We start from the raw sequence: 15,960 nt of genomic DNA, 5'->3' as shown, positions 1-15,960 counted from the left end.
CCCCCTCTTAGGGGGAGGGGTCTCTTACCATCATAAAAACCTTCCCCGGCCCCAAAAACCCCTACATGTAAAGTTTCACGTCGATCGGCTCAGTAGTTTTCGATACTATAAAGAACATACGGACAGACAGACAGACAGAAATCCATTTTTATAGATATAGATTTTCTTTACCGTTTTCCGTCTTTTCTTTTTTTCTCGTTTCCTATTTTCGTCTTTTTTAACTATTTTTATCTCCTTTCCCTCTCGTTTTGCGCCTTCGTCTGTTCCGTTTTTCATTCTTATGATGTCCCGTTTTTCCGTCATTTCTGCCAGGTTTATTCCGTTTCTTGCTTCCATTTTCCATTTCGTTCCCGGTTTTCCTTTTTTCTTTTCTATTTTAGTTTTTGTTGTACTCTATTCGGTAATCCCTTTCTTGTCTAGTTTTCCTTTTTTTCATTCCCATTTTTCTTTTCTCTTTCTCTGTTTGTTTTCAGTCCTCTATTCTATCGGTTTCTGCCCTTTACCGTAGTTCTGGTGTCCCTCTGTTCCGTTTTGAGTCTTCCAGTTCTCCTCATTTTCCTCGTTTTTTGTCATCTTCTGTCTAACGTTCGACTTTTTTTTCTCATATTTAATTCCGTTTTTTGTATATTTTCAATTTTTCACTCTTCTTCTATCCCATTTACCGTTTAGTTCTGGTCCGTTTTCCCTATTTTGATGTCTTTTTCCCCCTTTCTGTCACGTATTGTTTTTTATTTCCGTCTTATGCGTTTCGTCTTACGTTTGCATTTTTTGTCGTTATTTTTCTGTGCTCAGTTTTATCACTTTTTTGGTCTCGATTTTTGTCATTTTTTGTTCCATTTATGACTTTATTCTTTTATTTATTCCCGGTTTTCGTCTTCTTACGCTCTGTAGCTCCTTTCCTGTCCATTCCCTTTCTCGTTTCTTCGTTTTTTTGCTGTTTCCTTTTTTTCTTTTATCTTTCGTTCTGCATCTTTTACAGTCCAGTCTCTTACTTGCTCCAGTATTTTGCTTCCATTTCCCTCGTTTCTTTTCCGTGTTCTTCTTATATTCCAATTGTCTCTTTTTATATTCCGCTTCTTCCCGTTTTCCTCGATTCCTCTATCGATTTGTTTTGTTTCTCGCTCGCAATTCTGCTTTTCCTTTTTAATTTCTCTTATTTTTTATTCCATATTCGTTTTCCCTCTAATTTCACTCTCCTTTTCCCTGTCAGCCGACTTCTTTTTTTTCTGTTCATTTTCTCTTCGACCATTTCCTAAACTTCCTAAACTTCCTCTGTTTCCGTCTTTTTTGTTCTGTTTTTTAACATCTTCTGGTACGTTTTTCTTTTCAGACTTTCAGCGTTTTACGAATTGAGTCTCGGTTTTCGTGTTTTTTCCTCTTTTTAACTCTTTTCTTTCTCAGTTTTTGTTTTGGTTTCTGTTTTTATTTTCCATTTATCCTTCATGTCTTTCGTTTGCACTTTTACTTGCCATTTTTTCCCATTTTATGGCAGTTCTTTCCTCTTTTCATGTCTTGTTTTCCTCCCTTTTTTGTCACGTCTTTTTTTTATTTTCCGTTTTATCCTTTTTGCCTTACGTTTTTATTGTTTCTTGCAATTTTTTCCAGTTACGTTTTCTCTTCATCTGTCTAGTTTTTTATCGTTTTCTGTTCTTTTTTTGTTTATCTGTGTTTGTTTTATTTAGCCCTTCTTTTCTGTCCAGTTTATCTTTATTTGCTTTCTCGTTTTCTTCGTTTTTTATGACTTTTCTCTATTTTTTCTTCTTTCCTCTTCCGTTCTACATCCTCTTCTGTCCAGTCTCTTACTTTCTCAATTTTTTTCGTTTTCCTTCGTTGCGTGGCGTTCGATCTGATAACGACTTTAACGACGGGGATAGCTTTGGCTGAGCTAGAATAAATTCATTATTTCTACTAAAACAAAGTTACTTTTATATGCATTCCTTTGTTTTTCTTTTTCTGTCTATTTTTTGTCCCAATTGTCTCCTTCTATATCCCGTTTCACCCTTTTTTCCGTTCCACTCGTTTCCTCTAGCGATTTTCTTTTTTATCTCTTTAACAATTCTTCTTTTCCCTTTCAATTTCTCATGCTTTCTATTCCGTATTTACTTTGTTGTCTCGTTTTCCCTCTTTTTCGCACTCATTTTTTCTTTTTTAATGCCCATCTCTGTTCCTTTTCTGTTTTCTATTCCATCTCGCTTTAATTTTTCTTCATTTTCTGGCTTGTTTTTTCGCTTTTCTTGTCTCGTTTTTTGTTCTGTTCAACATCCGCCTTTTTTTCTTTTATTCAGACCGTTTCGTTTTAGTTTACTTTTCAATTCCTTTTCTATCCCATTTTCTGTTTTCGTCTGATCCGTATTACCTTTTTTTATGTTAGGTTCTTCCTCGTTTTCTGTTACATTCCGTTTTTCTCTTCCGTTTTATCTTTTTTGTTTTCTGTTTGTATTTTTTCTCACCATTTTTTCAGTTTTATCTTTTTTAATTTTTTGTTCTATTTTTAACTTTTTTCTTCTTTATAGTCCCAGTTTACGCGGTTTTTGCATTTTAACTCTTTCTCTGTCCAGTTTATCTTTAGAGCCTTCTTCATTTACCTCGTATTCTTTATAGTTTTTCCTTTTTTTTCCTTTTATTCTATTTTTTCTTCTGTTTTTTCTTTTTTCTTCAATTCTATATCTTTTTTTGTCCAGTCTCTTGCTTACTTCAATTTTTTTTATTTCATTTTTTTCTTTTCAACCTTTTCTCTTCTTATATCTCGTTTGCTCACTTTATAAAATTGATCTATTTTCGTCATCAAAAAGCAATTTTCATGAGGAATTCGATGACAGAATACGTTTGATCAAATAAACAACATTTTACCCTGTTTTTATCAATGTAGAAGGGAATATCTTTGGATTGCGCTGGGATAAATTTAATCTGTTTTCACTAAAACAGTTATTTTTATATGCATTCTGTTTTTCTTTCCTCTATTTCTACCCATTTTATGTCCCAACAGTCTCCTTCTTTGTCCCGTTAGACCTCTTTTTCCCATTTTTCGCATATCCTCTATCGATTTTCTTTTCTTTCTCACGAGTCTTATCTTCTTTTTTGATTTCTTTTGTTTGAATTCGTTTTCTTGTCTCGTTTTCTCTCTTTTTCATTCTCCATTGTCCTTTTTTCTGTCCGCAGTCTCCTCTTTTCCTGTTCGTGATCTTTTCGACCCCTTCTCAAATCCTGATTTTCCAGTGTTCTGTTTTTCGTCTTTATTCTTCCATTTTTTCATCATCTTCTGGTCCGTTTTTCCTATTTCCCATTTCCTATTTTTCGTTTTTTGTCTTTTTCTGTCCGGTTTCTTACATTTCTCTTCAATTCGATGCCGTTTTTCATCGTTTTTCACTTCTTAGCTTTTTTCTATTCCGTTTTTCGTTCTCGTCTGTTCCGTTCTTCCTCTTATTCAGCCCCCATTTCCCCCTTTTCTGACACGTTCTGTTCGTGTGTGTGTGTGTGTGTGTGTGTGTGTGTGTGTGTGTGTGTGTGTGTGTGTGTGTGTGTGTGTGTGTGTGTGTGTGTGTGTGTGTGTGTGTGTGTGTGTGTGTGTGTGTGTGTGTGTGTGTGTGTGTGTGTGTGTGTGTGTGTGTGTGTGTGTGTGAGTGTGTGTGTGTGTGTGTGTGTGAGTGTGTGTGTGTGTGTGTTTGTGTGTGTGTGCAGCTCATTTACTATCGCCTGTTTTTTATAATTTTCTTTCCCATTTTAAACTTTTTCTCTTATTCGGTCCCGGTTTTAGTCTTTTTCCACTTTTAACCCCTTCTACAATTCGTTATTCGTTTTTGTATGTCCCGTTCTTCTTCTTATTAAGTCCTGCTTATTCCCCCTTTTCTGTAATATTAGTATACTGTTTTCCTTTTTATTTTTTTGTCTTCAGTTCCTATTTTTTCTCTCAATTTTTTTTCTTTTTCTGTTCCATTTTTCCTTTTCGTTGGTTATCGTTTCTCCATTTTCCCGTTTCTTTTTTTTTCTCGCTTAAATTCTTTTCTGTCCAGTTTATGTTCATTTTCTTTCATGTTTTATTCGATTTCTGTTTCATCTTTTCTCTAATTTTTTCAGCTCTTTATGTCGGTCTGTCCAGTTTCTTCGTTTTTTACGTCGTTTTTTCCGTTTGCTTCTTATCCCCTTCTTTTGATGTTTTGTTTTCCTTTCTATTCTGTCGCAATTTTTCCTTCATTTTCTTCTTTTCATGCCAATTAGGCCATTGCAAATCACTTTTAAAGTTTTTGTTAACTCCTCCCTCCCTTATCTTTAAAATTTGCTTTGAAAATCGGAGTACAAAAAAAAAACAGTTGGTCATGAGTAAACCTTTTTGTATAAAATCAATTGTCGTTGTACGCTTGATGGCCAAAAAATTTCCCTTTTTCTGAGTTTTTCACTTAAATTGGACTTAAAAATGGAACTGGTTTCAAATTGAACTTGAAATTGTACTTGAAGTTGGATTTAAAATCAAAGTTAGAATCAAAGTAGGAATTGACATAATCTGGCTTTAAATACTAAGGACTACTAAGTTTAGTACTCGACCATCAAGCTCTGCCCACGTCAGCGTCCAGCATTATTTGCTTCATGTTTGGTAAGCTTAGTTTCGAGCTTCTTGCCCCTGTCGATCATTTTACCTTCAATGGGCAATTTATTAGCTGCAGGCTATGCTGATGCAATTGTTATTAAACATTTACCTTCATCGAGAAACAAACCGGTACAAATTGCTATCCTAGATACTCAATAGCAGACTCTTGGAACGACTCTCGATCTAAGGACTCAACAGTGAGAAATCTAATCCTGTTTTGCCGACTTGCTTGAAACGTACCGGTTTTCTGGTGTTGATTCGTTTGCCATTTGTCTAGCGCTGGGGATATGTTTGCAAGACATTTGCATTGCTGGAATTGGATACGAAAGCTGCACTCACCCACACGCACACAGCTGCTGCCGGTGGTGTGGTTTCTGGATGCTGGTTTAATTTCCTCTCGTTTCGGTTTTGGGTTTTCTTCGAACGAGGCTTTGCTCGGATTGCTACCGACTGACTCTCCGTACATTCGACGACATGGCAAGTAATAATTCCCACTTGTTACACTGCTGCTTATTGCTGAGAACTGCCACTGGTAAACAAGTTTAAATCGAGATTATGGCATTTGCATGTTTTAATTACTTGGCCGGCACTTTTGAGCTCGTTTCTCCGTCCGGCGCCCGTTAGTTACACAATGTTAGAAAATGACCCTTTTTGAATTTACGTTAGACAGGCAAAATGGATGGACGAATACGATTGCATTTCTGTAAATAAATTGCTTTCAGGTTTGATTTGGATTTCTCTCAGCAAATTGGAAAAATGTAATTTCTAGTTTGTTGCAAATGCAGAGTAAGCTAGAACTAGAGGAATTCATAAGTACCGTCCATGTCGGAGCGATTACAGAATCGTCCGATACATGATCAAGACAAACTTTCCTCATAAATATATGCTGTGAAACTGATTTGCATTAATCGGTTCGGTTGTGCTTCGAGAATTCATATTGACTGTGCCTAACCAGCAATCTTCTGCCCTATCCGGGGGGAGATTTACATACATGCGGTCGACTCGACCGTTCTATCTATTCTGGCCACCACACTCAGTCAGAAAGCGATTAGTGCTGGCACTACATTCATTTAAATTTTGCCTTCCGGCACGCACGCACGCACGCAGGCACACACTATCTGATGGTCGTTTGTTTTCGAAGGCGCCTCATAAACGAGGATCTATGAGATTCAAATATGTAAATTTGATTTCGAAACATACTGAATCTAATAAACATTTATAATTACTTAGATATCGGACGGTCGGGCTAAATTTTCGGCCTTCTGATAGTGTCGAAAGATTAACTTTTATTCCAGTTAATTGTTAGTTTACTACACAGGAAGTCTGTGTTGAAGGAGATGCATTCAATCTGACACAATTACCACCCACAGCATCACTTACCGGCATCGTTTGTAAAGGCAACAACGCTTATCAGTGAACTAAAGAACGGCACTTGTACTGTACACTTGTACACAATTTTCCCCTGGGAAATGTTTACAAACACAACAACAACAGCAACAAAACAATACGGAGAAGAACTTACCCATGCATTTGTTATTGTCGGTAACACGCAATCCCTTCGGGCATTTGCAGATAAACGAGCCAACAGTGTTCGAGCATCCGTATTCGCAAATGTCTTCACCGTACTCGGTGCACTCATTGATATCTGAAAAAGAGAAAGAGAATGAATATTTATTAACTGTTGGTTGTCGAACTTTGAGTAATTGGATAATCAATAATCGATGAAAGATTATCTTCGTTCGTTTTTCTGTTTGCTCTCCGGTATTCCATGAATTTTCCAAGTTAATTAAATATTAAACACTGCAGTTCGCCAAATCATGGAAAATTTTCGGTCTCTCGTTGTGTGTCGATTCTGAGGAACACGAAGGCACAAGCAGTCAGCATGATGCGATGGAAATTCACTGAAATCGAGTTAAGCTGAATAAGGATATTCAACATCGTCATTTATGGCTATGTGAGGACAGGATTGTCGAGCGGTATAAACTAATATATACCAGAGGACTATGACAAAAATTTTACTTGACCAAGCCTCAGATAATATTTATGTCATTTCGGGAATTGGTCAGAATGTGGAAGTAGAAATTTTAATTTTTTTTGCCCGCGGAGAACTGCCAATGAAAATATTTTCCGGTGAAGATCCTACACCAATAATCATGCCATGACGGGATTGGGATTACAGTAATTGGCCAGGTGTGTATTTACAACATAAGTGTATGTCTCGCGTTTCACTTAAGGAAAGTAAAATTGGTTTTGCAGCACAGTTCTGATTAAAAAGATTCTTGCTCTTGCAGTATTGCAATTTCGAGTAAATACAGAAATTATATTAATTACCTCTTTTATCTATATTAAATTTACTGCAGTTCACAACGCATTGCATTAAAAGCAAGGAAAATGGCGTGCAGGTGGACACTATCCACACAGATTTGAAAGCTGCGTTCGATCGTATCGATCACTCGTAGTAGTTAAAAATGAGCATCTCGGAGCATCAATACACTTTATTGAGTGGCTGAAATCTTATCTCGTTGACCGCTCGCTTTCCGATAAATTACGCCACATCGAGTCAGACAGTTTCATTACCCTGTCTGGTGTTCCGCAGAGGAGTACCCTGGGACCGGCGATGTTCTCTTTATTCTACCGTAAGAAACCTCAACCAGTTACCACTTTATGGTGATCATTATCGACTACTGGGAATCGACACTCTGGTAAAGAGGCGAAATATTTTCCAAGTAGTTCTCGTAGGAAAACTATTAACTGGAGAAATAGATGCTCCAAACATACTATCCATCCCCATCGATCTTCGTACATCCACTAAGTGCAGCCAAAGATCCGTCCCAGCAAAATTGAAAATGAACTTGATATTGAATATCAAACTAGACGTGAATTTGGATTATTTTGAAATTGAAATTATATTTTAAATCGGGCTTGGAGACGAAATTAGAAAAGAAGTTTTACTTGAAATTAAACTTAACATTTTTGTCTTGCTCTCTCGCACGTTTAGCTTTTTTTTCTGACCAGCTTCCGGTTTTCTCTTTTCCAATCCCTCAGTTTTTTCACGTTATGTTCCGTTTTTCTTCTTTTTTGTATCGTTTTCTTGGCTTTTGCTTTCACTTTCAATTTTCCTCTCGTTTTTCTGTACTGTGCTTTCTGTTCCATTGTTCCGTTTTTCTTCGTTTCCTGTTCCTTTTTCCTTTATTTTCAACCGTGGTTTCCTCATTCTTTTCACTCGTTTTTTCATTTGCTTTTCCGTTTTATAAGTCCTTCCTCTTCTCTTTTTCGCTTTGTTTTCGTTTCCAGTTTTCGTATTTTTACAACTCTTTTTATCTTCTTTACTTCTTGGTTTTTGCCTTCGTCAGTTCGGTTTTTCCCATTTGTAAGTCCCGTTTTTCTACCTGTTCTGTCTTTTTATTCTGTTTTTGGCTCCCTTTTTTTCATTTTCTTCCCACTTTTCCTTTGTTATTACCCGTTTTTCGGTTTTTACCTTGTTCTTTAATACATTTTTCCAGTTTTTCTTTTCTTCTTTTCTGTCCCATATTTCTCCTTTTATATCTCGTTTGACCTCCATCCCCGCTTTTCTTGTTGCCTCTATCGAGTTTCTTTATTCTCTCTCTAAATTCTTCTTTTTCCTTTTATCTATTTATTTATTTATTTATTGGTTCATACCCATCGGACCTGTTTTTTTCATGTGTGGACTCATTACTGCGACCAGTATAGTTGATTTATTGTAATATCGCCCGGGTGTTTGTTGTATGACCTGCACTGCATTTCTTTTTGCTATAATCGCTATTGAGTGAGCGATATGCTTATTAAATTTTATGCGTGCTTGCGTGTATTGGGGTTTACCCTTCCTTCAAAGCTTGATCTACTTTACCCACGTATTCCTCGCTGCCAGCACTATCCCATACTACAGCCGTCCCTGGCGAGGACTCATTCGTACTCCTGACCAGTACACTTAACTATAGGAGGGACATTTGCACTGTCAAGAGGCTTCAGATGGTAAATATAGAATTCAGCACGAAGGAAGGGTAAATTGGAGGGGCCTGAGAGTAAACCCATGCTAAGTTACTGGACATCGAATGGCTTGATTCTACTAAGATTCGAACTCACGACCACTCGCTTGTCAAAGCAGACTCGGTAACCTTGCGGTTACGGAGCCACCCCCCCCCCCCCCCATCGGACCTGTTAGGTCTCCATGGAAGATTGGTTTGGACGGGGAAAAGCCAAATAGAGGCCATCCTCTTGTAGGCATAAAAACCCCGTCATCTTCTGACTATGTACAAATTCAAACTACAAATAACACATAAAATGTCACAGATCAAATAAACATTTTCATGGTCAAATAATAATAATAATAATTGAATATTAAGGCCATTACAAATATTTAAAAAAGTTTTTGTCCCTCCGGTATTTGGCCACTGAAGGGGGGGGGGGGCGAATAAAAACGAAGAGAATTTTTTAATCGAACAAAAAAAATATGAATTTTAGGCATTTTTACTTAAAGTTTAAAATTGAAAACCAAATCTATTCTTGCTTTTAATATATACGTTGTTATTTTTCATGCAAAACTCTACTAACAAAAAGACAAAAACGAAGGAAAATTTTTTTGGCCGAGTTTCGGAAATTCCACTGTTTGAACTTCCATTTCTATTTCGTGCTAGAAGCGTTAACTCAACTCGTACACTCATTTTTCGAGTTTTTCAGGCTGTAGAGCCCACTGACAATTGATTTTATAAAAAAAACTTAACTCATATCCTACAAATTATTTTTTTGTCCCCCGATGTGTTAAGCCAATTTCCAATTTCCAAGGGCGGGGGGGGGGGGCGAGGGGTGACAAAAACTTTAAAAATGATTTGCAATGGCCTAACTAGACAAAGCAAATTGCAGTCATTAATAAAATTCTACTATTAACTACTTATTATAAAATGTTTTTGAGGATTCACCGAATTCAAACAAGTGTTCCACCAAGGAAAACGCACGGATTGGTTTCTATAGTTCCGTGTTCCCTTTCTGGTCTCGTTTTTCCTCTTTCTTAAATAGTGTGCCCGCAGTTTCCTCTTTCTCTATTCCTTTTCTCTTGTATCTTGTCCCGTTTTCCCTGACCTTCTTCTGTTTCATGTTTCCCCGTTCTTATGTCCGTTGCTCCTTTTTTCTGTCCCGTTTTTTGACATTTTCTTTTCTGTTTCACCTTTTTTTCCTTTTTTCAATCCCGGCTTTCGTCTTTTTTCGCTTTTTAACTTATTTTCCTTCTCGTTTTTACGTTCATCTGTTCCGTTCTTCCTCTTATTATGTCCTCCATTTCTGTCACATTCTGTCTTTCTTTTTCGTTTTATCACTTTTGTTTTCTATTTCATTTTTTCTCCCTATTGTCCCCCTATTTCTTCTGTCTCTTTCCTATTCTTTTTTCTCTATTATCCATAATATCGTTCTTTATTGTCCTCCATTTCCACCTTGTTTTTCTTTCTCTCTTTTCTATTCAGTTTAGCTTCATTTGCATTCTCGTTTTCTTAGTTTTCTTTTCTGTTTCGTTCGTTGTGCAGTGTCTTCGTTTTTTCTATTTTTCTCTTCCATTTTGTTGTTGCCAATTTTTCCTCTTTTTATATCTGGTTTTCCCTCCTATTCTATATCTTCGTCTTTTCTTTCATTTTTCTTTTTTTTCAAAGCCAATTTTTTGTTATTCTCTCTCGCGTTTTCCTCTTTTCTCGTCTTCTTCGTTTCTACAGTTTTTACCATGTTGTCACTCGTGCTTTCTGTTCGTTTTTTTCAGTCTCATTTTTCCTTTCTTGCTTCTTTTTCTGGAGAGCAACAGGAGACAGACTAACTCTAGATCCATCGGCAATCCATCTGTACTAAATGTGCTAAGATTTTTTATAACATTTTCAACTGTTTTTACTATGAAAAGATGAATTACTGTAACTTTTTGCTCTACAGACAAAAAAGCGAACAAGAAAAAATCAGACAGGAGAAGAAAAAGTGCAAAAACAAACAAAAATGGACAAACGGGATGGAAAAATTGAAAACACACAAGAGAGAAAATGAAAAAAAGAAAGCCGATTAAAACGGGTCAGAATGAAAGAAGATACCGGACATAAAAAGAAACAAAAGTGGAAGAAGACTTAACGGAAGAGGAAAAGTGGGAAAACAAGGTGAGAAAAAGAGAAGACTGGATAGAAAAAAAATTTGATAAAAGAAAACAAACGAGAGAATAGAAGGAAAAACGATAACGAAAACATGGAAAACTAAAAACAAAATGAGGATATACTCGACTGTAAATGAGAGAAAACCTAACAAAAAACAAGAGAATCGGGATAGAAAATGAGTAAAAGAAGAAAAGAGGATACGGGTGTAAAAAATGGAGAAACGAGAACAGAAAAACAGGAAGAACGAGAGGGAAATGGAAAAGTTGGAAGAGAAAAAACGAATACGAAAGACAAACGGGATAAAACGGAAAAGAAAATCGGATCGTGATAAAAAAGGAGGAAAAGTATGACACGATGAGAAGAAGAACGAAACAGACGAAAACGAAAAATGGGATAGTAAAAGAGTTAAAAAAGGAAAAAGGTACGAAAACTGACGGAAGATAAGAAAAAACAAAACAGGAGAGAAAATAATGAAAAACGAGCCAAAGAAGAGAAAAATGGGCCTGAAAACAAAAACAAAACGAAACAGAAAAGAGAAAATTAAGAGGGAAATCAGGACTCAAAAGGACGAAAAACGGAACAGAGAAAAAAGAAACAGACTTTCATAAAAAGCTGTTGAGAAAATAAGATGAAACGAGTAAGAAAAAACAACGAAATACGAGGAGTACGTGACGCATAAAATAAACCTGGTTAGGTCGAAAAAAAACTTTAAAATCCAAAAAATTGTCGAAAAAATCGTCCTAATTCTAAAATTACTGCAAAACGGTGTTAACGTCGTAAAAAGCGACGTTAATTCAAAGAGCGTAAAAAAATCCGCCATAACTCCGGAACACCTGAACGGTTTTCTATCAAACTTGGCATTCTTTAAAGAAATCAGCACTGTGAGGGGGTTGTAGACAAACGACGAGATGGTGCCTAACAAGGCGGGGGAGGGAAGACGAAATTACTTATCAATTGAAGACTAATTTCATAAAATCGCTTACAAAGCTATTAGCTCTACTAGAACCTTCTTATGACCGCTATAAAACTGCTTTCCCACCAAGTGGTCCACTTTTCAGAAGGTTTATAGAACCCGCTCAAGAATCAGGACCTAAACTCAAGTAGGCTTAGTATGTTCGGCTGAAAGCAGCAGAAAGCTTGACAGCCACTGCGGGCACTAATTTAACGAAGCTTTTCGCTTTGTTTGACAAAGCCATAAAGTATAAAACTTGTTGCTCGACTAAGAAGCTATGTAAATCAGTCAGCCAACTTCGTAAATTAGAAAATATATTGCTGTGAGAAGAAAAGTTAAAGTTTTACTGTCAGATCATGCTGATCGATTTGGTTTATAGCGACCATAATAAAATTTCTGATAGAATAAATAATTCATTTTCAGCAGTTTCCGCAGTAGTGCAGCATATGCGAATTAAATTTAATTGTGCATATTAGTATGAAAATATTTAATTTTTGAAAACAGTTGTTTTATTAGTTAAGTTTTTTTTTCTAGCAAGGCCATTACAAATATTTTAAAACGTTTTTGTCCCTCCGGTGTTGGGCCACTGAAAGGGGAGGGGGGGCGAAAAAAAACAAAGAGAATTTTTTAATCGAGCAAAAAATATGGGTTTTAGGCATTTTTATTTTCTGTTTAAACGTGAAAACCAAATCTATTCTTGCTTTTAATATATACGTTGTTAATTTCCATGCAAAAATCTACGAAAAAAAGACAAAAACGCGAGAAAAATTTTTTGGCCGATTTTCGGAAATTCCGCTGTTTGAATTTCCATTTCTTTTTCATGCTAGAAGTGTTAACTCAACTCGTACACTCATTTTTCAAGTTTTGCAGGCTGTAGAGCCCACAGACAATTGATTTCATAAAAAAAATTCTCTTTAATCAATAAAAAAATAAAATAAAAAAATTTAACAATTGACAAAAACTTTTAAAATGATTTGCAACAATTTTACTAAGTGCCTCATGTGGCATGAAAACAAATTGATAATAAGTATCTTTCTGCAACTTACACTTTGCTTTAAAGATTTTTTGTTTGCGGGTTAAAATGTACCAGAATATGGCAATATGGCCACACATAAAAAAAAGTTTTCGATGTTGAACTTCAATATTCTTCCAAATAGCAGCAATAAATAATCTGTTTGGTCAGGGTGTTACCATACCAATAGCACTATAAAACTAAACTAACTGATTTATTACGATTTGACAAGTAATCGCAATAAGATTAATTTTGTTTAGAAGTTTATAAGTTTCTAAGAGTAGTGCCGCAGCCAACTAAGGCCATTGCAAATTATTTATAAAGTTTTTGTCCCACCGCACTTCAAAATTGGCTCTAAAAATCGGGGGGCAGAAAAAATTTGGTAAACTTTAATAATTTTTTTTGTATAAATCAATTATCTGTGGGTTTTACAGCCTAAAGACCTCGAAAAAAGATTGTACGGAGTGTTGAAGCTTCTAGCACGAAATAAAAATGGAAGTATACAAATAATGTAATTTCCGAAAATCGGCAAAAAAATTTTTTTTTCGATTTTGACTCTATTTTGGAAGGTTTTTGCATGGAAAATAATAACATAGGGTATGTTGCTGCTTCGTCGTAATTGGCTATTTCCGTCCTATCCAACACAAATTATTAAAAATATCAACGATTTTTATGACTCACAATGCAAAATTAGTTATTTCCTAATATTTTAGTTTGTTGCCTCTCATTCGCGATCAATCAAAGTGAGCTGAGATCTATTTAAATGCTTTTTATCATTAAAGAATTCCTAGTAGCCAAATTTCCAACTTTTTTCCGTGCGACGAAAAAGAATATGTCGACTAATCGTTTCAATTTCCGTCATTCATAAAATGAAAATAACTCACGCAACGCATTGTTGTTATTCTGCAGCCGGGAAAACTTGCATAACCTACAGAAATTTTACAAAAGAACGTTTGTCATGCTGTCCTACACAAATACATGCGCGCTAGCTTCTTAAGCATTATTGTGACGAAGAAAAATTTTGATGGACGGATTTTAAAACGGTACGACGAATTTAAGATATAAAGTCAGTTGCGTAACATCAATCATATGCTTTATTAATCGCTTTTTAGTGAATTCAAAGGACACGGATCGTAAGGTAAGTGTGTTTGAGTCAAATCAGCAGCAGAGCTTTTGGAGTATTCATTAAATCTACCTAATAATTGATGAAAATTAGAGTGGCTTTCCTTACTACGACGGGAATTAGAAATAAACCCTATATATCAAAAGCAAGAATGAATGCGAGTTCCACACGATTAAACTTCAATTGAAAATTCCTAAAAATCTTCATTTTTTTGCGTAATTAAAAAAATCTCTGTTTTTTTCGCCTCCCCCTTTCAGGTGTCTAGCATCAGAAGGGCAAAAACTTTAAAAAATATTTGTAATGGCCTAATTTTATCGTGATAATATTGGCAAACACAATAAATTAGCCTTACTTGCAATATTATTATGGTTTTATAGCTAGCTATTAGCGTGTTTTGACTCGTATCATCTTGGTATTGCGTAATACCATTATAAAACCAGAGGCTATGATTAATACCGCAATAAAACATTTATAAAATTATAGTAAAACCAAGTGGATTTGGAATTGTTACTTGGGAAGTAAAAGCATTCAGATCGATAACAGTTGTACAAGATGCTAGGAGCGGTCAGTCGCGGTGTTTCACGCCTTTCACGCCGAGGACCCTGGCCCAAATTTCAAGCCTGCAGAAGTCACGAATCCAAAAGTCCAGATCAAAAATATATCGAGACCCGAATGTTTTACTAACTAAACTACCGCCACCCGTTATATTGTTGTTGATTTCTTTTTTATTACAGTCATTTAAACCGCGGATCCCCCAGCTTGGGTTCGCTCTTTCTCCTTCACGTCTTGCATCCCCTAGGGTACTATGAACACATTCGTTTCATTACTTCCTTCTGCTGTTCCCTCCGTCGATTGTACAAACGTTTCCCAATTGCCTTCCAGGTACGATACTGATCTAACAAGTCAGTCGATGCACCTTAAAAGCTCGACTGGAAGAGACTGTTCAAGTCAAGAGGATCGTAGCAATAGCCTCGCAATTGTCCTTTAAACTAACAGTTAGCTGCGAAGCCTTTCCAGTAAAAAACAGCGCTAAGACTTTGCCTTGCTGTAATGAAGCAGTTTTGTTAAAACAGAAACATTTTCTCGCTTAAAAAGAGACTAACTTTCTACCTATTTTATACCCGAAGAAAATTATTTAGTGTCCTTTTTCTAAGCTCTTAATAAAATATTCATCTTTAGCTTGCTACATCCATCCCCTGATGGTAACTAATTGTAAACAAACGAAGTTTTTTTCTCTCAAAACAACGAAACAAACTACGGAGCTTCAGCCAGCACGATTTGCAACGATGAGCGAGCAGCTAGCAGCTCGCACAGAACAATTTATCACTTTATAAAGCACCTCAGGTGTTGTGAAAAGATCCCACCTTTGATTATTATGGAACGCAGGCAGATAGAAGAGAAGAAATCCCATTTCGCTTTATCTTGACAGCTTGGCCCTGGAGCTCCGGGGATGACAGAGCATCACTTTGTCAGCGACTTTAAAGTATGCACATCATCGTGCTGCAGCAGTAACCCACTACACTACTATACCCATACACCGAAGAGCACAACTGCATTCTTTTCATTCAGGAAACCTATTGTTTGCAAGAATGGGGGGGGGGGGGGAGAAACAAAAAAAGCAACGAAATTGGTGATTTACAACTAGCAGCTAGCTGCTAGTGAGTAAAGTTAGTTGCTGGCTGGAGAAGATGTCATGCCGAAGGCATTATTTTTGTTCGTTTTGTCACACCAGCGCAGCATCATCCTGACGTGCCGATGTCCTTTCTTGAGTGACATCGTGGCAATATTGCTTCGTGGTATGGCAGGGCACCACCCATCCATAACAGTGCGATGACATATTTGAGCCACCCCACCCTCTGCATCCACGTTACGCTCATTCTCGGTAATTGAAATTTTCATGTCAGCAGTTACGGTCCTCGGAAGGTAAGGTACCTTCCACTTCGATTGTTGAACTTTGCAGACCATTAAATTGTAGCCTCAAATATGAATTTTGTATGAACGGCTTTTTTTTGGTTGAAAGTTTGCTGAAGATTAACATTTCACTTGTACTACAATATACCGTTTCAAGGATGCAATGAAATTATTGTATGACAGTTTGGTTTGTCTTTCGTTGTGAAACTCATCAGTGAGCAGTGAGTGAAAATATCCCCAGCAGAC

At 36.4% G+C, this 15,960-nt stretch overlaps 1 protein-coding gene across 1 annotated transcript in view; it reads right to left on the bottom strand.

The window, feature by feature from the left end:
- The window catches only part of LOC128736775 (uncharacterized), a 165,108-nt gene that overhangs the window by 34,074 nt on the left and 115,074 nt on the right, over positions 1 to 15,960 (bottom strand). Inside the window, exon 7 of the mRNA XM_053831263.1 lies at positions 6,105 to 6,227. Coding sequence (XP_053687238.1) covers positions 6,105 to 6,227 — 123 coding nt within the window. The remainder of the gene's footprint in view (positions 1 to 6,104; positions 6,228 to 15,960) is intronic.

Source organism: Sabethes cyaneus, chromosome 2 (genome assembly GCF_943734655.1).
Source record: "Sabethes cyaneus chromosome 2, idSabCyanKW18_F2, whole genome shotgun sequence".
Taxonomy (NCBI): Eukaryota; Metazoa; Arthropoda; class Insecta; order Diptera; family Culicidae; genus Sabethes; species Sabethes cyaneus.
This window is presented reverse-complemented; position numbering and strand designations above follow the sequence as displayed.